The 24,514-nt window shown below is 38.7% G+C and overlaps 1 protein-coding gene across 5 annotated transcripts in view; it reads right to left on the bottom strand.

The window, feature by feature from the left end:
* Window positions 1-24,514, bottom strand: part of TRAK1 (trafficking kinesin protein 1) — a 124,797-nt gene that overhangs the window by 38,194 nt on the left and 62,089 nt on the right. For 3 of the 5 annotated variants that reach the window (XM_056483153.1, XM_056483154.1, XM_056483152.1), the window contains exon 4: window positions 1,369-1,449. In XM_056483153.1, the coding sequence (XP_056339128.1) occupies window positions 1,369-1,423 (55 nt within the window). In that variant the 5' untranslated portion in view covers window positions 1,424-1,449. Of the gene's footprint in view, window positions 1-1,368; window positions 1,450-9,876; window positions 10,327-24,514 lie in introns of those variants that run through there. The other 2 variants (XM_056483150.1, XM_056483151.1) reach the window with 2 other exon arrangements.

Below are 24,514 nucleotides of genomic sequence, written 5' to 3'. Positions count from 1 at the left end.
GGAAATTATGGTCAAATAAAACAAAAAGATTCACTGGAATATTATGACATGTTGACATGTTATACACTCCCTTATTTTTCCCTTCCAAACATCCAGATACAAAAGTATCTGTAGAAGCTTTAAAAGAAGCTTTAAAACACTGGCTCAGCAAGTTCTTCAAGCATTACTCCTGTGAGTGTGATGCCTGGATCTATGGACATCTAACTACAGGAAACTAAGGGGAAGAAATGGTTTGGCAGAATGCTGCCATCATTTCTAGAAGGAGCTGCAGACAAATGCAGTAAATATCAGCCAAACAAGGCAAAGGGAACAGAGCACAAACAAGTTAAGAGACTGTAACTACAAGGTGATGAATTATTTCAGAAGTCTTTTGGTTATCACATCAGTTTTACCAGGTAATTTGTAGAGAGGTGTTTGAATGGGTTTGGCTCAAAGCACAAAATGTAAGACTGTACTGCATTGAGGAGTATCCAGAACAGGTGGGACACATGAGCATTCATTCCCATGCTTGCTTCTTTGCAGAATTAGAGGAATAAAAGACCACCCAACTGGTTGGAAAGAAGCCATTTTCAACATTGCTACTGCAATAAGCAAGCAATTGAGTATAAAGGACTAAATTGCAGTCAGCTATGAACTAATACAATTGTAAGAGTTTTCACCTAATGAATTACTCGTAAGCATTTTTGGCAAAATCATTGCTAAAGTTTACTGCTGAGAAACAGCTAACTTTAGTCAAACAATTTATGATGATATTTACTGAAGCATAGTAATGTGACACTTGCTTTTTGACATTTCTTGAGTGCTAATAAGGATTACAATACCAATTTTTATAATAATGGTATTAAAAATCCCATAAACAATAACCAAATCAATCATACATAAGGAAAAGAAGGAAACAAGACAAATGGAGGACTAGATATTTTCTAATTTTTTGTCTGTGTAATTCTCTGAAAGAAATTATCTGAGTAAATTATTATGAAAACAAGTCTGTGAGCTTGTTTTTACTATATTCTGAAGAGAATATATCCATCAGTAATGATAGTTTTACATGTACTGTACTTAGTTTTACATGTACTGTAAAAATGTGCCACTTTAAGATGATTCTTCCTCCATTAATGTAAACATTTGGCCAAGATCAAGTTGCATGGCCTCAGCTGAAAAAGAACCAGAAGTAATGGATCCATTTGGCTGAGGTAAACAAACGATCTTTATGTAGAAAGAATATTTACCTTACCAATGAGATAAAGTGCACTTAGAGCCCTTGTTCCTCCACAATGGAGGACAATCTACCAACGTTTAGTAGTGGTACCACGTAATTTCAGTACTACTTTGTCACACTGTGTACGGATCCTTCAACAGATGGAATACTTGCCTCTTCAAGAAGACGTGTTACAGCATCTATGTCATTGTATGTTTTAGTCATCTGGCCCACTCTTTCAGCACATAAAACTGCAAAGAAATAAAACAAAACAGATAGGCAGTAATCAGATAGGCAGTACTACAGGAGGAGGATCATAGAATATTCTGAGCAGGAAGACACGACAAGGACCACTGAAGTTCAACTCCCATCATTCTCAAGAAATATCTAAGTTGAGATGTGCACATGTTTTCATCTAAAAAACTGCTTATGTCAACCTTTGGATGAGCACATCAAGAGCTAAAAACACAAAACAACAAACAAACAAAACTTAACCCCCTCCCTCCCCAAACCTGCCCTCAAAAAATCCAAGATTCATGTGATACTGGTAATACAAATGCTCCTCTTGTAATAAGCACTTGCTTGTGGCAGAACAAACTTAAAATCTTAAAACTTTCTTCTCTGAAGAACAATATCTTGAGTTTATTTAAAAAGAAATTATAAGTCAGAACAGATGTTCTTAGATACATAATTAGGATTCCATCATGCCACCTACTCGTATGACATGCAGTACCATTACTCCATGAATAAGCAACTCCAGTACTGTCAGGGATACTGTTCATCAGAAAGAGACTATGTCATACTAAGTTGATAAGAACTGGGTTTTACAGTATAAGACAGCAAAGTATGCATGCAAAATAAGAAATGGTTTTTGTAATACCCAGCCACACCTCAGTGACCACAGTACCACCCATAATAAATACTTACTTAGACTGGCTGAAATTGTTAATCACTAAGGTGGAACCAGAAATTTTGTCAGAATGAACAAAGTATGCAGAAGTTCAGTCTACAACCATAGGTGATCATTTAAGAAGCTACACTGACTTATTAAGAAGTCAACAAGTTTTTGAAAAATTCACCAACAGTCACAGGAAACAACAGCACTTTCTGCTCTACCCTTCTATTATTTTTCTTTTTTTTTTTTTTAAACTACACTTTTCCCTCAAACCCTGTAATTCTGGAAAAACGGACTGTTAATGAAATTCAGTGGATCACATAGACTATGAGTTATCAGGCTGCGGTACCCTGAACTGCTCTTCGAGGGATTTACCCTTGGCAATGTCACTTAAGGCTCTGTCTGGCAGATAAGCTAATGTTGTTCTAGTGCACACTAAGGCAGGGGAAGAGACAGATCAAGCCAAATAGGATTTATATAGTGAAGAGAAAAAAAAGAAGAACTGTACAGTAATATTAACAGGAGACTGTCACACTAAGGAAATAAATATACAATCTGCATATATATAAATACACAGCTGATCACCACTAAGACACATTGATAATACATCAAATGCAATAGTACTTAGATATCTGTTGAAATGTAGGAGGATATTTTTCCCTACCTAAACATCAGAAAATTGCCTAAATTATGGCAAAAAATTAATTTTCTTCATTTATTTTCCCATTTAATTCTACTTTTGTAGATCACATACTAAAAACATTTAAAATATTTATTGACATGAGTAGTGCGCCAGTGAACTCCAAAGAATGCTGTACAGAAGTATTTAAAATATAACTGCATTTATCCAAATAATAAGTCTGAAAGTGGTAACATTAAGAAATTTATGCTTCAAGTAATAACCTGACAAACATGACATATCAATAGAAAGAATAACTCTACCACTGCAGAAGTAAAAATACAGTACATGTGTAAACTACAGGCTATACTACTCAAAAGCAGACTAATAAGGATTCCACAGAAAAAAATGCAGTAACTTGCTGAGCATTTGCTATAATTAAAAAAGGTGTTTAACAGAAGTTTTCCATAAGAACTTAACATAAATACAGAAGGTGTAATGTTCAGAAGACTATTCATACACACACACACAGACATATCAACATAAACTCAATTTTGTTTTAAATATAGTAATTTAATAAGTCATGACATAAAACATCTATCAGAAATAGATGCTGATGCCAGCAGGTTACCAATACAACTGCACACTAAATAGTTCCCTTGGTTACAACATTCCATCACTACTATAAAATAATATTTGACATTGTCATTAGCAAGCTCATTTCAACTCTACCTAGCACTAACAATCACCAATGAGCAGGACTATGGCAACCTTACACCATCCTAATTCAGGTAAATGTATAACCTTCCTAACAGCCAGGCTGATAACAGGATGGTGTCCTCACAGACAGAATGAAGTCACTCAGCTGGGAGACTGATAAAGGTTGATTTGTGTGGATACGCCCTTGGTTATTCCTTCAGAACTTGTCATTTAAACTTTAACCTGGCAAGCCAATACCACATCATTTTAACAGACATTACCAGCAGCAAAGAAGAATCTGGTCACCAATAGATTTTATATCCAGAAATTTCCATCAAAGTTCTGTTGGTGATTGTCAAAGCAGAGATCTTCGTATGCTACTCTGTCAATGTAAAAGGGTTTCAATGCAGAAGTGTCCTTCTATGCATCCTCTTCATCCAAGTGGAAATAAATGTCAGTGAACTGCATATAATAAAATCCATCAGTCATCTACTGTTCATACTACTACTATACTACTACATACAATACTGTGGAAACACAGAGCTACTAACTAAAATGAAGGATTCCCTTTCAGAAGGACAGCAAGCTTGCAAAGAGGTGTTGCTTTCAGTTACTCAGAAATCAAGGCTTGTGGGAAAGAGAAGGTGAAAAGTAAGGGGAGAATGGAATTCAGAAACATAATTTAAAAAAAAAAAAAAAATCCTAAGAAGTATCTAAATATCTAGTTATTCAGCCTCCACAGACTAAAGATAACATTTGGCAGTGTACTACAGCAGTTTTTATTTCTCTAGTGATCAAAAAATCTATCAGTGAAAAAGACAGACTTTTGAAACACCATTTAGAGGTGTGATCAGTGAAGTATGCAGCAGAAACATCCTCCCCTCCCCTCAAGCCACAAATGTAATGGATCCTGCATAGTAGGTTTCTAGCCTGCTGGAGTTTCTGATGAGTATGAGAGCCTAGTAATGCTGCTGTAAAGATAAAACAAGAGCAAATGAAGGACAGTGCCTTGTAATGCAAAACCTACAGTGCCAAGTTACTGACCTCTTTTTGCTCACTCACACATTGGTAATTTTTTGCTTGAGGGTGATAGGGAGCACTGTGTCTAAGTGCACAGATGCATGCAAACAGCCAAATCAAATATACTGTGCACTTCTCAGCTTATGGAGTAGGCTGATAGACAATACAAAAAGAAAGAATAACAAAAAAAACCCTCACATATTTTGATAAGTGCTTTGAAGCTAATGTCACTGATCCAAAACAGGAAACAAAGAACAGAGAAAGTTCCCATCACATTATTTTCATGACAGCACTAAATACATGCTACTGGGGACACATTTGCAGTTCAAAGTATTTCGGGTTTTTATTTAAAGCCAAACATGTAAATGGACAAACACTACACAAATAAAATATTTCTTCTGCCTTAAAGTACCTGGCACCATCTTTATACCATCCTAGAGCCTGCAAATTTACTAGTAAGCACATTCCTGTGTTTCCTAAAGTAAGTACAGTTGAAAGGATGTACCCTGCATTTATTTCTTGTCATCTAGTTAGTGGAGAACTGATTTCCAAGCTGAAGATGTGCCGGGACATGGAGGAACACATGCACTTTCCTGGATTTGCTCCCTGAAAATCACCTATTCATCAAGTATGCTACTTAGAGTAAAGGGTATCTGCAGGAACAGGAGACAGCCATAGAAGGGAAGGGGAACAGGAACACCACTATTGGCAGCTTCTGCAATGAGCCACCAACTGCCAAACAAAGGACTCAAATAGAAAGAAGAAAAAGAATGCATCACCAATGCCAGCAGCCACAGGTGTCCTCAGCTCCTGTTCCCCGCATCCCTCTACACATACTCCCTCTTCATTTTTGAGACCTATCAACCAAGGATAAACTAATGAAATAAAAGAGAGCTGCAGCTGCTAAACAGGAAAGTCCAGATCCCACTGCTCCTCTTCACATCTATTTATAACTACTGTGACACATAAGAGGGCTAACGTGACACTGTAAATTTCACTTTTGGGGCAGGTAATATTGACCTATATAATTATGGTCTAGCAGGGAAGGCCCTAGTGCATGAGGATTTACTTCATCAGAAACTCCACCAGAGGAAATTAATACTGTCCATAGAGCATAGATGTTTTGCCTTTTAAACACCCATGCTTCTTATTGGCAAGGTGGTTTGACGGGCCAGTGCTTTATTTCAAAACAGTTCCCTGCCCAAAGCCTTTAACTATGGCAAGGCCTGCTATATTCTTGCTCAGTCATGACAAGCCCTGGCTCACAAACAGCTTCTGTCTTGCTCCCCCCTGCTCACAGCCCCGACCAAACACCAACAATGCAATGGCAAGGGCATTGCATCCTGCAGGTTGCACATGGAGCCACACAGAACACAGGTGGCAAATCTCACTGAACAGCTGTGCTCCCTTCTGCCACTTGGCAAATGTCAGCCCTCGAAGACCCTGGCAGACTCGGACTCTTCAGCTCTCGATGGATTCATTCCTCAAAGGTTATTGTTTACACTCCAAGGATAAAGCACCCACTAAAAACAGCTTCAGTTCAGAGCCACTGATAGTTATGCTCTGGCACAGGTTACTGTGAGCACTACATCAGCTTGAGCCAAGCACATGTGGAATTCTGAAACTGTGCCATATTAGGTTTCAAATAAACTCAGGAAAATTATACCTCAAATGTGCTGTCAGCTGTTACTGATTTTCCACAGTTAAAGACAAACATGGTAGCTTCTCCTCCAATGAAGAGGTGTTTTTGGCGGCCCTGGCTAAACTGGGGCAGAGCCTTCAGATCTGCTGCTGCCTGCCACATTTGAGACAGCTCTAAGAGAATACACCCATCTAAAGAGCTTAGAAATTTTAAGATACTACTGTCACCAGAGCTTGAAGAATGTGCTTCTGAGTCACAGTTTGCTAGAAATCCAAATCCTAACAAAACAGCCCAGCAGTTCCCTCAGCTTCCCCCAGCACTCCCAAAGCAGGGAGCAGGCCAGCCGCTCCAAAAGGCAGACAGGGAGGTCAGTGGTGGTGTGACCCTGATTAGAGGGATAAGGAGTGTCACAGCAATGCCAGCTGCTTCACAACTGTCAGGTCACACAGTGAGCGAGCTCTGTGCAGGAGTCTGGAATAATGTTGTGAGAGATACATAGTCAGGAAGTTCAATAGACAATCCAATAGATTCGGTTTTTGTCTTCTTTAAATGCTACAGCATGGCTTACTGTAATTTTAATGGCACTGTTTGCAAAATAAAAAGCTGAAGGTACTGATTCTTCTGGAAGAAGAGATTTTATCTTGCTGTTCAAGGCTATGGTTGAAGGAGTGTTTGTTTACTGCCATCTCTCTCACAGGGTATTCAAATAGCTTAGCAAGTCCAATATTAAAGCCTCACATAGAAACCTATATTATTACTTAAATTCAGGTTCACAAAAAAAACCCCAAAAAACAACAAACCACTATTTTCACTTCTTTTCTAAAGCCTCTGCCTGAAACCTGAGGCAGGGAGTAATTTCAAAGTACTTCCTCTAAGTAGGACATGAACTGCACCAAATTTTCTAGTGATAAACGAAAAATCAAGTTTAAAAGAAATTTCAAAAAGAGCATGAAACACTTGTTCCCTCTATTAGCATAAACAGATCAAAAATGGTAACTTGAAAAATACAGATACGATGTGAAACTAAGAAAATAAGAAAAAGTCTCTGGCGAGAACACCTTAATTCTCTTAATTGCCTTAATGCATACACCATTTGGAGACACAGCTCAGGATAGCTTTTCTCTTCAAAGACAAAAATTTTTTTTGCAGGATTATTTACTAGTAGCCACTAAGTTACTCTCTTGATATTCTCTTCCATTCAAGAAATGTCTAGACTGCAGCCAATGTAACTAATGAATGGGTGAAAGATCTAAACTAGGATCTGAACTGCCCATCTTTAAAAACCTTAAAATGAAGTTACAAGCCTGTAAGCCACATATTGTCAGCTGCCTCCTTTCTTAAATATGTGATCTTTTCCTATTCCAACTTTGAGAAGGAATGGTTGTGCCAAAGCTTTCAAGAATGTGACTCCTCTCCACCTTTTTTTGATCTAGCATTCACAGATTCCAGAGCTCTGAATATCCTCTATCCTATCGTATTTTATGTTTTCTGAAAGGCAGAACCCTGGAGTGCATGATTTAAAATGGTGTAATAGTGATCCCAAGACTTATTTTTTTTTAAATTCAACTTGATACAGATTCTTTGCCTGCATTTACTAAGTACTTTAGATAAACAGGACTTTTAAACTAGTACATTAGTAAATGGAAATGGCTGCCATCATAGGTCCTATGTAGGTAGTCTTTTTCTATCCCAGCTGCAAAAGCAATAATCAAAACATAGCTCCCTTTCAGAAACAGCTGACCCAACAAACCACGGATCAAAGGAAGCTGTCAGGTTGTCCTTTCACAGCTCAAGTTCCTTTATGAAGAAAATCTGAGTAGACACTATCAACAGATATCCCTGAGCAAAGTTTCACTGCAGTCAGCCCCGAGGCCAGCTTATCAAATGAAAAGTAAATATACTGCTGTCAGGGAACTTTACAATTCCAAAGCAATGCAGAGACTCTAGGACTATTCTGCCCAGATCCTTACGAAGGTGCCTTGCACTCTCATCAAGAGACCCGACTGTAACGTTAGTTCTGTGACAGGCTCTAGAAAAAGGACTGAGGGGAGTTACAGCATCTAAATGTCAGAACAAAGAAAAACTTCTCTACATCAAAATGACTATGGAAATAATAGTCAAGAAGTGAGTACACATCCTGCACATGGAACAGGACAAACAGTAAAGGAGTCTCAATGATCCAATTTTTATCCTCTTCTTTTCAATAACTATAAATGGTTGTAGTGAAGCATATCCTCTGATTTCCCATTTCTGGTACCAGATTTACAGCCAGATATAGCTAAAATGTTTCTTTTGTTCAGGATGAAAAGGCTACATGCTGGTGTTTCCATCTGCTCTACTTACAGAATGGATTGACTCACCCATTCTCCTAGAGAAATAGTACCCTTTGCAAGCACTCCCACGTGCAAAAATACATAGAAATACCATATATAGGTTTTGTGTATCTGTATCTCTGCTAAACTGAGTGTGTAGGTGACATGAATGCATAGGTAGAGAAGAAAAGGCATCTTTAGAAGACATTTCAAACACATACTGAGCTATTGAGAGGAAGGCACTGTAGAAAGACAGGGCTAAATTTATCCCAGATAGAACTCAACTTTTTCTTTTCCCCCCTCTCAAAATCAATAAGAACAGCTTCAGACTGTTAGATCTGGATGAAAGGTAAAGTCAGCAGATAGAATAAGAACAGTATGATGTATGCTTCAGCAATAATTTAATTGCTAAAAAAGTAGGAATAAAATATAAAAAAATGCCAGCTGGCCTCTCTTGATAAGCTGCCTCTCCATCCTAATCCCCAGTCTTAAATTTTCTTTTTACCAATACGTTCTTCAGCACCTTTTTTTTTTTTTTCTTCTTTGCACAGACACACAAATTTGAAAACCAGATTGGATATTTGATTGTGAGGGAGTTTTTACAGGAAAATCTTATTCAATGTCATTCAAAGAGCACGGCTTACTCACTCTGGACACAGGAACTGTTAACCATGAGGTGAACAAGGATGCAAATTCACATCACATTGCATTTTCTGTGCTAACACTCCTTCAAAGATCCTTACATCAGCTTTACAATAGTTTATTTGGAAGTAACAATTCTCTACCACAAAACTACTGCTTCAGAGCAAAATTTACAGCACATGAAATAACAGGAATGGGGCATTCAACTTTTGCTGCCTGAAAACCTGAAAAAGGTTACCAGATTGGCTGGAATCAGCCCTAGAATAGGTACCCATTCTATACAGCAGGTGCACAGGAGGATTTTCAATACATGTGCATTCCCATTTCCATCTGAACAGGCCAGTTGCCCATAATTTCCAGAAAGTATGACAACATTTTTGGGTTGGTTTCTATATTGAAGATTTAAGTCATAAGACCCCAAACTTGGATTATTTCTGTCTATGTGCTTTCAAATTCATGGATAAGCATAAAATTGCTTCTCTGTTCTAGAAGCACCTGCTGGGAATGACAACCTAAAATATACAGTTTCATAACACACACACACACATTGTGTGCATATAAAAATGCACTACAATTCCAGAGAGAGAAAATTTCCCACTTTCTGTTCCATTATAAAATAAGTATTGCACAGCCTACATCTGCTGATCATGCCCTTCTCCTTTAAATAAGTATACATAAATTAAGATTTATCTTATTTAAGATATTACATGAATATACTTCATCCAAATGTACTGGCTACACAGATTAATCACAAAATTTTGTCTATGTAATCCACAAATATCACTCAAATCACTTGTATGTTGCCATGCTATTACCATGAAAGATTAAAAACAAAAAGGTGCAAAGTACCTTCTTCCAAGATATCAAGGCTCTGCCTGTTAAAAGTGCATTCCCTCTCATTTTCCTTTTCACAGTCATACTCATAGCTTTCCTCTTCGTTTACTGACATTGCTGCAGTTATCCCAGACAGACACGAAACGATGCCTTAGTCTCACAGGCGATGGGAAGTCATTCCCTCGGAGGCTGTATTTCTGAGGAGAGCAGAGCAAGGTCTCCACAAAGCAGGATACCATCTTTTCTCACTCACATGCTCAGCCAGGGAACTCCGGAGAGACTGAGTACTTGTCCTTAGTGCAAAAGCTTTGAGCTGTACAGATGGGGTGGAGGGAAGAGACCAACTGTCTAATAATTACAAGAAGGTTTATGTTGCTCCTCAGACCAGCTCTGACAGTAGCCAGTTTTCGCTCAAAAGCCCCACTAACATATTTCAGACAAAGTCAGTGGGCTGACACTCCCTGACACTCCTCACATCAACAAGGCTCCCTCTTTTCTGCTCCTGCTCTTATGAGTGAAGTGGTAACTCCCCACAAGTGTCTCAACACGGAAGTCTGGCCCAGCCTCTGACTGTCACACCTGGAGAAGGGTGTGCACCAGCACAGAGTCATAAATCACCTCTCGCCTCGCCCAATGCAGCAAGACCTCACTGGAGTTGTGAGCAGCCTGAGCCTGTGCACACACAGCCAATCCTACCCAGCAGAGAGATGTTGATACCCAGGGCTATAATGCAGTACAGTGACTGCAGCATCCACCACACGCTAGAACCATGAACTGAAGAACTGGGCTGGGGAAAGGAGCTTTTTTCTTACTTCTACAAAGGATAGATTACACTGGTACAAAGAACTTAAAAAACACATCCCGTTAGCTGTCAATAACCACATTTTCCACAGGCATTTTTCTCCTCAGTTTGCTGTAAGAAAAGAAATACCTCACAAGTCCACATATGGCACCCAAGTGAATTTTCAGGAGTGCATGCATCTCTTCTTTGTTCAGCAAATAACAAATCTCCTGTGCTCAAACCTCTTGGTTTCCAACAGGTTTTGTTTACTAATCTTGACTACACACATAGGGCAGGCCAACTTTCTTATTTAACTTTTTGTAGCCATAGATATTTAATGTTTGCTAAGCTGCCTCCCTTACTTGCAATGGCAAGCAGGCACCCTTTGCTGCTAAAGCATTCCTATCCAGGTCACAGGGCAAAGCATTTGGAGTGGGGGCACTGCACAGCAAAAGCACCTCATCATCTTCTGAGGGGACACAACTGCTAGGAACAGGCAGACAAACATTACATTACAAGCCAGCAGAACGTAACAGTTTGGGCCATGTAGGAACAATTTCACTATTGCCTTTTCTCTAGTGGAGAGGAAGAACTAGGTAGTATGAGATGGGAAGCAACTATTTTTACACAATAATGATGAATGATTCAGTTTTATGTTTTAAACTCCTCATATTTATATGCAAAAAAATGCAACAATGTTTATATAAATAACAGTTAAAGGATATGAAATACATGTAAGAGGTTGCTGATGGAAGAAACACTTATTTCTGAATAAAGATAGATTTTGCCACTCAAAGCAACTTGATCTTTGACTGCCAAAATTTACTGCAATATTCAGCAACAGCAAAAACCTCAAGAACTTGGGGGAAAAAATAGGATTGCCCCTTTCTCCTGACATCATTACATTAAAATATGCAATTTTAGTAATAATGAGGATTACTTCTAGTTTCTAACGCTTAGAGCTTTTGTGGGTTCAGTTCTTCCCTGTAACAGTGAATCAACTCTTTAAAAAATACTTACAATCAGATAGTAAGGGTCTTGAATACCTATTTACCATTCAGTGACCATTTATCATATTTCAGTAATAGCTAGAAAATGGAAATTAAGAGGTTAACCAAAACAGTAAGTAATATTAAAAGAATTCAAGAAGCACCTTTTAAAGCCTAGGGACAGAAAAGTCCACCCTTGCCAAACAATCATCTAGTAACCATCTAGTTTATGAAGGACACACTGAAATGAAGCATGTTGCTGTTCAAAACACATGACAATATAAGGAGAGTAACTGAACATTCCCACAAGTTGGCTTATGAATTGTGACTCATTTCAACTCATGCCACACAGGAGGACTTTGACATTCAAAAGCTGAGAGAAAGTGTTGCAATTCCTATTTTGATATCACCATACGATAAATGCTGGAGCAAATTTATAATGGGTGGAGAAGAAATGTATGCCCCACCCTCACACTATCAACTCATTTTTCATGTATTCTGCATTACACCCCCTTAGCAGTGCAGGAACATTTACTTGCTAAAGATTACGAGCCTGGTTTCCAACAAACACCAAACAATAAGTAGCTATGGGAAGAAAAAAAAAACAAAACAAAAACTACATTGTATTCCATTCTGAAAATATACAATCTAATCTAGAAAGATTCAAAAGAGATTTTTAATATTTCCTGTAAACTTCCTTAAAGTCCCTGTATGCTCAGGGACCTTAAGAGTATACTAGAATGAAGATTCTTTTTAATGAGCTACCACTGGGAAGTAAATTTGTTGTATTTGCTGCAATCCCCACTCTGAATTAGTGGCTAAAGACCTTGACCTCCTGTCAGGAAGCTTCTTAAGGGGGTTGCAGTGCTCCAAGCACACTTGCAGTACAATGGCTGCACTGAGGTACAGAGTATATTCAGCAGCTCTGCCATGAAACAGGAAACACACAAACCAGGAGCTAGTATGAAGAAGGGTGAGGCTGGACACAATACAAACAAACCCTCATATCCTGACTCATTATCTCCAAGGAACTCCAATGCATTCAAATAATTTTAACTTTTCCTTATCAATAAAAAATATCTAGCTTCTGCACAATTAACTGTTACTAACAATGCTGCAGCTAGAACAAAGAGATTCTCTGTAAGCCAGCAAGTCTAAAAACAGCAGATGAAATGGCAGCACTTGGATTTAAACACCCTGATAAAGAATTGTGGGTGTTTTGGGGTGGGCTCTTCAGGGAGGGCGATAAATTGGTTATTGAATGTGTGCTTTCTGTTAATATGTACAGTCAAACAAAGTTAGTTTGTTCAAATTTTTACAGGTTTCATGTTTCCCACTCTTTCAAAATCCCACACAAAGTATCTTCTGTCACTCAACCAAAAGGAGAGCATGTTACTCTTGCAGAAAGGGAAAGAAATTGAAAGAATGGGAAAACACTTACCTGTAGTAGTAGGTACAGGTAGTTCAGCAGTAGGACAGGACAAAAACAAAAAATATCTCTATGCTACAATGTGTGTTGCCTTATGTGACTTGACAAAGAACAGAGTGACAATGAAGGAGTAAAGAGAAAGAAGTGGCATGGTAAAAAGCAGAAAAACAGGAAAATGGTATCAAAAATTATGTGAATATAAGCAAGGTTCAGCTATATTTATGTATAGAGATAATGGACATTGGAACACGACGAGATCAACCTGAATGAGGATTTAACTGCATACCTATAGAGCAAGGGCTGTTTCAGAAATTCCATGCTAAAGGCATTCATAAGATTCTCCCAGATTTCAGTAGCATACCCAGTGCCAGCATCCACTACGATTCAGAGTAACACCAGGGTTACTCTGTCTGCAGGAATGGACACAACAGGGCCAAAATATGAGGGAGATAATGGGTCACCACACAAACATAAGCAGGGCAACAATAAGTAATCACTCCTAAGAGATCAAGCAGAACGAGCAATAACATTATCTACTATTATTAAAAAGAAAGTTAGTGAGTTTGCTGATAATTGTATCAGCAGAGTGGAAAACAGAATAGATGAGGGAATCTCTAAACAATAACTGTGAATGTAGCAGGTGGTAAAAACATTTTAATGTGAGTGGGAAGAAAATACAGGAAGGAATGCTGGAACAAGATGGAGTGGCTCAGGCAAACATAAAAGTGGTTAGAAGGTTCAGCAGTGCAACAGACCAGGCACACCGTGGGTCTGGCAAGGGAAAAAAGGGGAAGACACCATTTCCTCCACAAGAAATTGTAAAAACTCAGGGCCAATGAAAGGAGGAGGAAAGATCCACCTGCTCATTCACAAAGTCATCTGGAATTGTAGGCTACTGAACTCATGCATTGTTATAAACTGTTGAGGTAGAAATAAACAAGTAACGGAAGAAACCACAAGAAAGGTAATTTGCTCTAAAGTCAGTCTGGATTTCTCTAGAAAGCATTGTTCATTAGAAAAATATTGCATTAAGAGAGAGGCAGGGAACAAGCATATTCATATATATTTCTATGGATATATATACTTACCTTTTTGTCTATTTGTTTAGTAGTTTGTGGGGATTTAGTATTATTTTTTTTCACCCAAGCTGCAGGCAAGATTTTTAAGAATGTTTTTTTTTTCTATAAAAATATACTTAGATGAACCAAAACTTTTATACTGTTATCTTTCATAACAAGAGTAGAAAAGTTTCAGCTTTTCCCCTTTATCACTGGTTCTGTCCAAATCTGCTATGAAAATAGCTACTTTCCTACCCAAGTACAGACCTAGCTCTTTCTCCATTCCACCTACACAATATACTTTGTTTATACCAAGAAAGGTGACAAGTACAACTCGCATTATAAAATATTATACTTGAAAATGTATGCAAAAAGCACAGTATAGTATTATTTACAGAAGTTCCAATTCATTGTAATGTTAACACCAGCGATGCAAAAGAGTGTGGCATTTTATTGTCTATTTTCATCCACTCCTATAAAAAATAAACTCTGGAAAGGACCTTATGTAAAAGGATTAATTAACTATTCCAATCCTAAAAAGTCTTTGTCAAGACTTATATATTTTAAATTTTGACCATTTTTTATTTTGCAAGGTATTAAAATAATACCAGCACCAAATTCAAGTAGAAGACATCATTACTGCCAGTCAGTACAGAAATTCATTACATCTGAAGTAAAAGTAAGTTGCTTCTTTACCTATTAAGTTAAATAATAGCATTAAAACCTTACATCCTGACATAATTTTAGACTGGTTTTTTTCTCTGAACAACATACGCTATTAAAATAATTATTAAATAAAGGAATCCAAATGAAGTCATGTGTTTTAAATGGAAATCTGACTCCCAGAGGCCCTGACAAAGAATGTATGAATGATTTCATCAGAAAAATAACTCTGCAGGATATTATCTTGTGAAGATTCCTATTAATTTTAATGTACCACCCACTATTTTCCAATGTTATATTTATCACGAAAGATGAACTGGGTGGGATTCATAACTGAATGCACACATACATCTGAGCTCTGGAGAGTCCATGTATGGCAGAGAAATTGGCTCTTTAACTGTGCTTCAATTTGTCTTAAAATAGATATTCAAAACAGGTCAGCTGAGCTGCAACTGCCTATCTCACTACACTGAATGTAAAGAGAATCTCAGGAAAATTACTCTGGCATCAACTAACAGATGGCAGAAAAATAAAAAACCAATCAAGAGACAGGCATCTCTTTTAATATGTCATCTGCTTCAGGTTTTTGGAAAAGCTGTATTTTCTACTATAATGATGCCTTTTGTCTGCTACCACAATTAGAATACCTTTCTCTGTCAAGGGTAAATGCCAACGCTATTTTAAACCCAAATGAACATTCCAGTATCTCAGACTGTGTCTTCCACTGCATCTCTCAAATCTTCCTCTCTCTCGCATACCTGAACTCAAAGAGGCAAGGAAAAGCTAAACCCTATAAAATTCTATGAATCCTATGAGACTGCTGTTCACCTGAGAGGCCAAAACAGGACTGACAGCACTACCTTTCATCGTGCAAAAACTAATAGTTTACTTAAAAAATAATAGTAATAAAAAATGCAAAAAAGCATTACGCCTTACCTGCCGGAGAGATATTTTGCTATCAGACATTAAACCTTTCTTACTCTTAAGAAAGAACCTCCCAAATACTTCAAGTAGACAGCCAGCACATACACAGCTGACTCTGCAGATCTTGGCTCATGGAAGAGGTATTCTGGGCAGGGGCTCAGCACCCACAGGAAAACCTGTAAGCCCAGAATCCGACCAACCACTACTGTGCACCTGAGGCCCTCATCTCACGAGGTATTTAAATGTTTGCCCAACACCTGTTGCTTATTCCATTACCATGGAACTCCCACAGTTTCTCCAGTGCAACATACAGCTCAAGACAAAATAGGTGAGCAGATCAGCTCTTAGCTCAGACATTCAGACACACCACCCTACCACATGACACTCTGCCCAGACAGACAAAGAATCATAAAAATGAACAACTGAAAAAAAACAAAAAAAAAACCAAAAAAAACCCCAAAAAAACCCAAAAAAACCAAAAAAAAAAAAAAAAAAAAAAAAAAAACCAACAAAAAAAAACCAAAAAAAAAACAAAAAAAAAAAAAAAAAACAAACTACCTGTGGGAGCTTTAACCTAGGGAAAGCTACAGCTTCTATTGACTGTACAACTGGTCTCTTTCTTAAGCTTCTAAAAGCAGGCCAACTCAGGCTGTTACATCATGCAGATTAATCAGATGCTACAGTATTTACTAGGGTTAAACCTAGAGGATAAAGGTTACATAATGGATTCAATCCAATTTAAAGTAGTCAGATCTCAAATAAATGTGCACCTTTCTTTTTGAACACCTGGACAGGAATAATCAATTAAACATAAGAAGTTCAAGTGTAACAAGTTTCTGAAACTGCATTGAATTCCGAAATCTAGTACTGAGAAACAAATGGAGGCACACAACACTCAAAGGACCATAAAAAAAAACATTCAAATTTTGTCACCCTTACCTTTACGCTTCACATCCACTCTGGTATCGTTATCAGAGCACTATCATAGAAATATATTTATGTTTTACATATGTACATTAGTCCCTGGGCCTACACTCCTTCCTTCTTTCTGTGTTTTGCCTCGCTGTGATCTTGGACTTGACTTGTTTAAGCTAAGCTCTCCCATCAGAATAAAATCCATATAAAACTTCTGCATTCCCAAAGGCTGCATTTTGCTTAAGAGTGCTATCAGTAAGGGATTTCGATTTTTTTCTTGCTGCAGAGAATACAGTTTTAGCAATTCCTTACCCATTCTTGTGTGCCTTCTATCAGAAGCCTGATGAAAACATTTGATGTCCTGACACAGAAATAATCACCCTAGCAAACATTACATAAAAATTGCAATCGGCACAAAACATAATGCTTGCCAGAGTTTGTAATTCTTCCAATTCAAATATAATAGCTCACTTTTAAGAATCTACATTTTTAATGTCTTTCATAGACAAATAACCAGAGAGAAAACATGTACTGTCTACTAACACATCAAATATATACATATTACAGGACATTGGTAACGCAGAAAAAACACAGACTTCAAATTTCAACCAATAATCAATCTTACCGTCAGTATATTGAAATTCACCTCAATTATTATTGATAGCTTTTTGAATATTCTTTCCCTTGCCTAAAGACAGCACATACGGAGTGTATGCTGCTCTGCCACTCCCTTCGGAGAGGAAAAAGCTATACAGCAGTCTCTTGCAGCACATTCACAAGAGATGCTGAGGTGTAAAAAGGGTGCAGGCATCTCTGCTACACCTGGGTGTTGCCTTTTTCTGGGTATTTCCTTTTTATAACCATTGTACAACGATGCTCCAGTCTTACAAGCTCAAAATTCTGCAACAAGAGACTAGAAAGAGATATTTACCATCCGTGCATTCTTCATAATACCAGTCCAGTTCATAATAATCTGCTTCAATAAATTTCTGCATAGTCAGTATCCTTCAGTGACATACAGGAGATTTCACTTCGCTGCTAAGGTCAAGTGAAATGCAGCCATGCCTTCCTGCCTTTGCAAAATGCCAGAGCACAAGGCAGCTCACGGGAAGCTGAAAATGAGCTGCACATCTTCACTGAGGCCGCAACTAAAATAAAAGGGGGGTGTGAAGGGTGTACTTGGAAGAAAAAAAAAATAGAAAAAGGATGCAGAAAGGAAGCAGATGCCCTGGCAGCTCCTCTAATCAAGAAGCTCTGCATAGAAGCCTTGGATGGGTGTTAACAAAATCCTCCTATCAAAAGGCTGATGCGCTGACGTTGAGGACACACACCACCGCCCGGCTGGTTCTAACTCACCCCGTTCCTCCCCAGCCTCCACATCTCTTTCAGGCTAATGTGTTGCCATGGAGATGAGCTGGCTCCAAAAGCGATGCAGAGATGAAGAAAATGCATTTTGCTGTTTCTGGCTTTAGAGGCTGCGAGTCCTCCATACTGGAAACAAAAATTGTTGCTAAGAAAGATGATACAACCCATTGCTACTGCTCACAGAACAACAGCATCACACTGTTGCAATTCACTAGGGACATGCAGCACATTAATAATGAAAATCTAGTCCATCACTACTCTGATCCACACACTTTGATAAAAGCCTGCCTTCCCCATGGAAAATTAAACTATGTTACTGCTTTGTTTCACTATTCCGGTCTGATATAATAGAATGCTTTTGGCATCCTGCTGTTGAGAAATTCCAAATGAAGAAAAACAAGAAACAGCAAAATTAAGACAGCAATAAATTTCTCCTTGGGGAAGGAAAAAAAAAAAAAAAAAAAAGCCAATCTCTATCTACATTTTGCCTTCTCCATGTACCTTTTTCCCCCCAAGAATCTAAGTTTCACAGCTGAAGACAAGAGGTTAGGCCAAATTTTCACTACTCAATTGCTAAAAATGCTGAAGGTTATCATTCAGAATAATTTAATGTTTGTGTTCAGTGTTTTGGAAATGGAAGAAAATATTTCTGCAACCCCCAATAAAACTGTGTTTAAGCTATTACGAGAGAACTTTCTGGTGAACAGATGGCATTAAATCATCAAACACAGCAAATCAAAAAGCATGTCTGAATATGTGCAGGTACAGATACCAAGTGGACTGACATCCATTTTGTTCATAACAAGCACATTGTCCTCACCCATTTCCCCCCCCTTTTAAGAAACGCTATTTCTTTGCAAACACCAGTAGAAGCACTGGAATAGATTAAGTCACAACTTAACCTGTGACTTAACTTATCCTAGTAGATTAAGGTAGGAGGCCATATGGGGTCTGATCAGGGAAGTCTGGTGTCTGTCTAGCCAAAGACTCCATCTACAAGAATAGCTATGAGCAGGCAACAGAGAAATGTCCAACATTTCCCACAACTGCCCTCCCAATCTCTAATTTCTTCATCTTCAGAGACAGATACAGCTATTGCTTTTAGCAATTCTTGAATAACTTATGTTCTCTGTTCCTGAGCCCACACACATTTTTAGCATCTCCAACATTCTCGTGCAAGGAGTTACACACACCTACTGCTCATGATATACAAATACCTCACCTTTTGCTTTGCAACTCACATTTACTAACCTAATTTCATGCTTCCACCTCTGGAAATCTGAATGCTCAGTCTATCTCTCCTTTTCAATCACTCATGATTTTGCACGTAGTTGTTAAGTTCACCCTCACTCATGTCTCGTCTGGGTTGTTATCACTTATTTTACTCCTCAACTGGTACCACCTTGCTTTACTGTAACAGAAATAGGTAAGGCATAGTCAAGCTAGGCAGAGGAAAATGCTTTGGTTTCTTGATGACATCAGTATTTCAGCTTTACTGGTATAAGAAATTATCACTGCAGTAGCTTTGAGCCTTGCAGAGTTTCAGTTATGCACACCCACAAGTTAAAAACTATACATGCTATTAAATGCAATTAAGGCTACACTGTTAAAATACTGCCAGAGAAAAATAAAGGTTCCTATGGCAACATCAACTCAATTGCTCTGCATATAAGCTATTTGTTCCACTTGTATTATTTTTGTCCAAAAGATAATTTCAGTCTGGTAATGTTATTAAATAAGCATTTAAAATAGAAAGAATTAACACTGGCTACCACCTTAAATTGCTGCAGGGACAATCTCTTTTTTTTTTTTTTGGCTAACATTTTAAACAAAGGAAATCTTCAACATGCTAGAATTTTCTTCTTTCCCATGGCACACACACTCCCTTTCAATGAGACAGGATAAAAATAGTTCAACGTAGGGGTTTAGGGCTTTTCTGTTTGTTTGTTTAACGATTTTTTTTTATTTATTTTTTTTTTTACACACATCTGATTGGAAGCATACTGGTGTAATTCAGAAAAGCATTACTTTTCTGCGGAGAAAATCACTCGTGTGGCCAAATGATTTGAGAACTCCTTAAGAGACTTGGAAATACGGAATAAGTGTATTCTCTTCCCAGCATGAAGACAGAAACCCTGGGCAGACAGAATACTATATATCCAGATATCCACTCCCAAGCATCCCTTCAATTACATGAGGAATTGTATTCCATAAAGCTGGAATGGCTGTCAAGTTGAATGGGAATTTGTGACCAAGCTGACAAAGCAGCTGCCCACCTGCAGAACCTACTTTCAACCTTTGCAGCCCTACTTTTCCTTTCTACAGGGGTGTATCAGATTCATTTTATAGCAAACTTATCAGAACAGTACATTTTTCAGGTGGACTGATTATACAAACTTTGAACCTCTGTGTACTCCAATGTCCATGTTGCAACACTACATTTGGTTGGGGTACTACTGTGTCACTTATCTAAAAGTTCATATATAATGGGGCTAAAAAAAATTTTAGGGTAATAGGTCTGCGACTATAAAGAAGCTGCAATTTCCTATTCCAAACCAAAACACAGTTATTCACATTTGTTTGGCATTCTCTTTCAGCTGCTAAACTGTGTTCTATTTTTTTAATGCTTACTTCTAACAAAACAAACACCTCCCATTTTATCTGCTCTCCACAGGGCAAAGCATACAGATTGATTAAGAATTGTAGTAGCCAACTGTGAACAGCTAGACTAAGCATTCCTTAAGTTTGTGGTTACAAAGGGATTTCATTAGTCAGAAGAGATGGCTTGAAAAGCTCAGGAACGCTCTCCTTCCTTTTTGCTGAAATAAATCCATACTATAGGTCAAAATTAAACTAATGTGCCTAAACTACCCAGGTTATAAAATCCACACAAACCCTTCCCTTTGTTTTGATGCCTAGAGGAGCTGGAACAGAGGCTAGACAGAGTTAAGGGGAATAAAATGGATATTTACTGAGAGGCCTTCGAAGGCCACACCTTGGCAGTACCACTCATGGTCCCTGCCTGGATGGCTCCAAGGTGGGAGCAAAAGACAGCTGGGTCACGAAATCTCACATTTTTATAGGTTTTTGTCCATTCACATGCAGGACTCAGCGGTCCAATTAATAGCTTCAAATCAAAGTTTCATCGTCCTTGCTTGCCTGCCCTCCTCTTTTCACATTGTTTATGCTTAGGGCCTGAAGTCTGAAGACATTGTCCTTGAGTTCTCAGTTGGAATATGACTTTTGTCTTAACCACCCAAACACAACAGAAAACACACCCAAACAAAACAGAAAAAACTTAAAACTTAAGGCATCAGTTTGAAGAGAATTTTTGAAAAGGTACTTTTACCTATCCCAGCAGCATACTCAAGACTGTAGTGCACTGTTCTGCTAGGGTGCAAAGCAGCAGCAAGTCATCCCTGTTGACAAATAATGTCTTAAAAGGATATCATTACATAGCATGTCACTATAAATGCTTAGTCATTCTCAGCCTTTTTCTCCAATCTGTAAGGGTGCTTTTTGAAACTGAACACTGGAATTGGATGGAGTATTTCCATGGCAGCTGCAATGGATTATCTCCCATTTGATTACCTCTGGGTCACATTTCTTCTCTTGGCTACAGCCTCAGGATAAGTAAACACCATATCTCATCATCATTTTCTACAGTCACCACCACTCAGGATAAAGTTGCCCATCCCATTAACATTGTCTGGAGTCCTTTTTTATCAGAGCAGTAGCTGCACAGGCCACCACTATGCAATGCATATTTGATCACAGTCAAGCATTGCCACAACACATACTTTGCAAACTGACAAAGCAGACATATTTAAAAGCCCAACTGATTTTCAAGGATGGGCTGTCACACTTATTTCTACACTGGTACAATTTACTGAAGAGTTACTGGTATTTTCACCTTCTAGAAGAACACTGAATAGGAATCATCTGGTGACTACACAGTTGGTAAGGACAAATAACTGCAACCTAGGACTGTGATCTTTTCCAGTGTAGTATTCTACTTAATAAGAAGTCTTGCTTTACCTGGAAAGAGTAGAACTGAAAGTAAAATCTAGAGCACTGAGGGCATTATTACCAGCAGCTTTCAGAATAGGTATTTGGAAAAACAGGTGCTTCAGATCTGATTGACTTTTCTTTATCAAACTGGGGTGACTATCCAGGGCTTCAAAAGAGTACAAGTGTTTCCTACAGGTGGGAGACAGCTCGTGACTTCACCCTAAGGGCACACTGACCTCACCTGATAAAAGGAAAAGACTCTTCTAACACAGAAGAGGGTCAAACTATTCTCCCAATGGAACTAAATTATTTACCATGAGACATGGGGCAGTTGGATGAAATTAAAATACTTAATGACAAAAAGCTATTTTCCACATGAAAGGATTATTTCTCCCTTCCCCCAGATAATTACTGGAGAGCACTATTTTTGCATTTGTATAAAATCAAAATTGATGTCTTTGGCAACCTTCCTGCAAAACCAACAGTACAGTTTAATTAAGGTATCACTGAGCACACTTAAACACTGTAAATAAGACCATAATAGCAACAGCCAGACATTTAAGAGAATATACCCCTATCTAGAATTAAGAAAATAGAGAATAAAGGTTTAAAGAAATAAATTTTGCTAACTGTTCACCAGCTGGAAATAATGTACATTACAATCTCCTCCTTTTTTTTGGTTATATTTTTTGTGAAGACAGCAAAAAAATGAAGTTGAGCTTAATACATGCTCGATTGGCTAGACAAAAGTATTACAGCTGCATGGTTATGACCTATTTTTCTAACAAGGCAAAAAACCCACAGAGAGACGTGATTGCAGCTGGGAGAGGAAAGGAATGCATTAAAGGAATATATAAGGGAGCCCAGAACGGGACCAAGCACTCCAACATTGAGTACAACTCCCTCAAACTGCTGGCACCACTCTTCCTAACACAGCTCAGGATACCATTAGTCTGCTTTCAGCAGAGTCCCGTTTCTGGCTCACGTCCACCTTTGTGTCCACCAGGATGGCCTAGGCCCTCTTCTGCAAGGCTGCATTCCAACAGCTGGACCCCAGCATCTCTTGGCACAGGGGGTTGCGCCTCCCAGCCGCACGACTTTGCACTTCCCTCTGCTGAATAGCACAAGGCTGCTCTTGACTCATGGCTCCAGCCTGTCAAGGTCCCTCTTAATGGGAGCACAATCCTTTGGTGTCTCAGCCACTCCCAGATCCTGCTTATGTCTCATCCTTCCTGATGCTGCACAGCCTGCTGACTTCCTTTTAACTTCTCCACCCAGTGACCACTTTTCCACAGCAGCACACCTCCTGCAGAAAAGGAGGACATCTCTCCCTACCTTAGAACTGCGAGAAGCTCTGGGCACTTTCAGCAAACTGACCCTTCCAGGGCTGCCTTCTGAATCTGAAGCTGTCAGGGCAAGTCTCTGCTTTGAGGAGCAGGTACTCCAAAACCTGGAGAATGCATCCTGTGGCACGCTGTCACCACATCTGAAGACTTAGGTTGTTCTGAACTCGTATTGAGGATCCCTTCTTTGCTCCGTTCCAGAGAAACTACTGCATCTATTGGCTGTGTCTGACCATCTCTAACGAGCAGCAGCTCCAAAGAAGGCTAAGGACACACTTGGGTCAAGAGCAGCTGACAGCTTCTCAAAGCCACTAGGACTTCCTGAGGCTCACCTTACCTTTACCTTATAAGAGTGAGCACCCTCAGTTTCTCAGAGAGTTCCCAGAGGGGCCCTGTCTAACTAAGGTGCCAAGGAAAAACTCAGATTGCTGTGTCTGCTCACTGCCTCTGGTAGTGAGATGCCTCTGGTAGATCTCACAGAGATCTAGGCCTGGATCTCACACAGACCTCCCCACAGCCCCCAGCTAAAAGTAAGTCTGACTGCCCCTAATCTGGAGGCAGGGAGATGTATGTCATTTTGCTGTATCATACTTTCATTTAGGTTTACTTAAAAGACACTCTGCCTCAAAAGTTTAATGAGACTGCTCAGATGACACTGAATTTATTTGATTATGCTTTAGGATAACATCAGTTTTATTTTATTCATTTGGTAAAAACTGGCTCAGCCTTCCATCTGAAGGAAACAAAGATGTGCTTTTGAGTTCCAGAACACAAAAGAACAGTTGTAGGCCTAATACTACTAATTTCTTCCCCACTGCCTTCTTACCTAATGGCAAACTAAATTTTAAGAACTAATTCTCTACATCACCTATCCTGTGTTATAGCTTAAATCCTCACAAAAAGCAGTGAATAAATTAAAATGCTTGGATATTTGACTGTACATTTTTCTACCAGTATCTTCAAAAATTACTTTAAAAAGAGAGCTAAGTAGCCTTATGCCCATCTTCTTGTGTTATGTGGCCCAGAAGATTCTGACTGATTCTGAGCCTTTGTCGTTGTGAATTTGACTGAGGATCTCAAAGCCACAGGAAGGCAGAAAAATCTGCTCTAACAAGCCACAGCAGTATGCCTAAGGGTCATGCTGATCCTTCTGCTATAGGGATCAACACAGTGGG

Source organism: Oenanthe melanoleuca, chromosome 2 (genome assembly GCF_029582105.1).
Source record: "Oenanthe melanoleuca isolate GR-GAL-2019-014 chromosome 2, OMel1.0, whole genome shotgun sequence".
Lineage (NCBI taxonomy): Eukaryota > Metazoa > Chordata > Aves > Passeriformes > Muscicapidae > Oenanthe > Oenanthe melanoleuca.
This window is presented reverse-complemented; position numbering and strand designations above follow the sequence as displayed.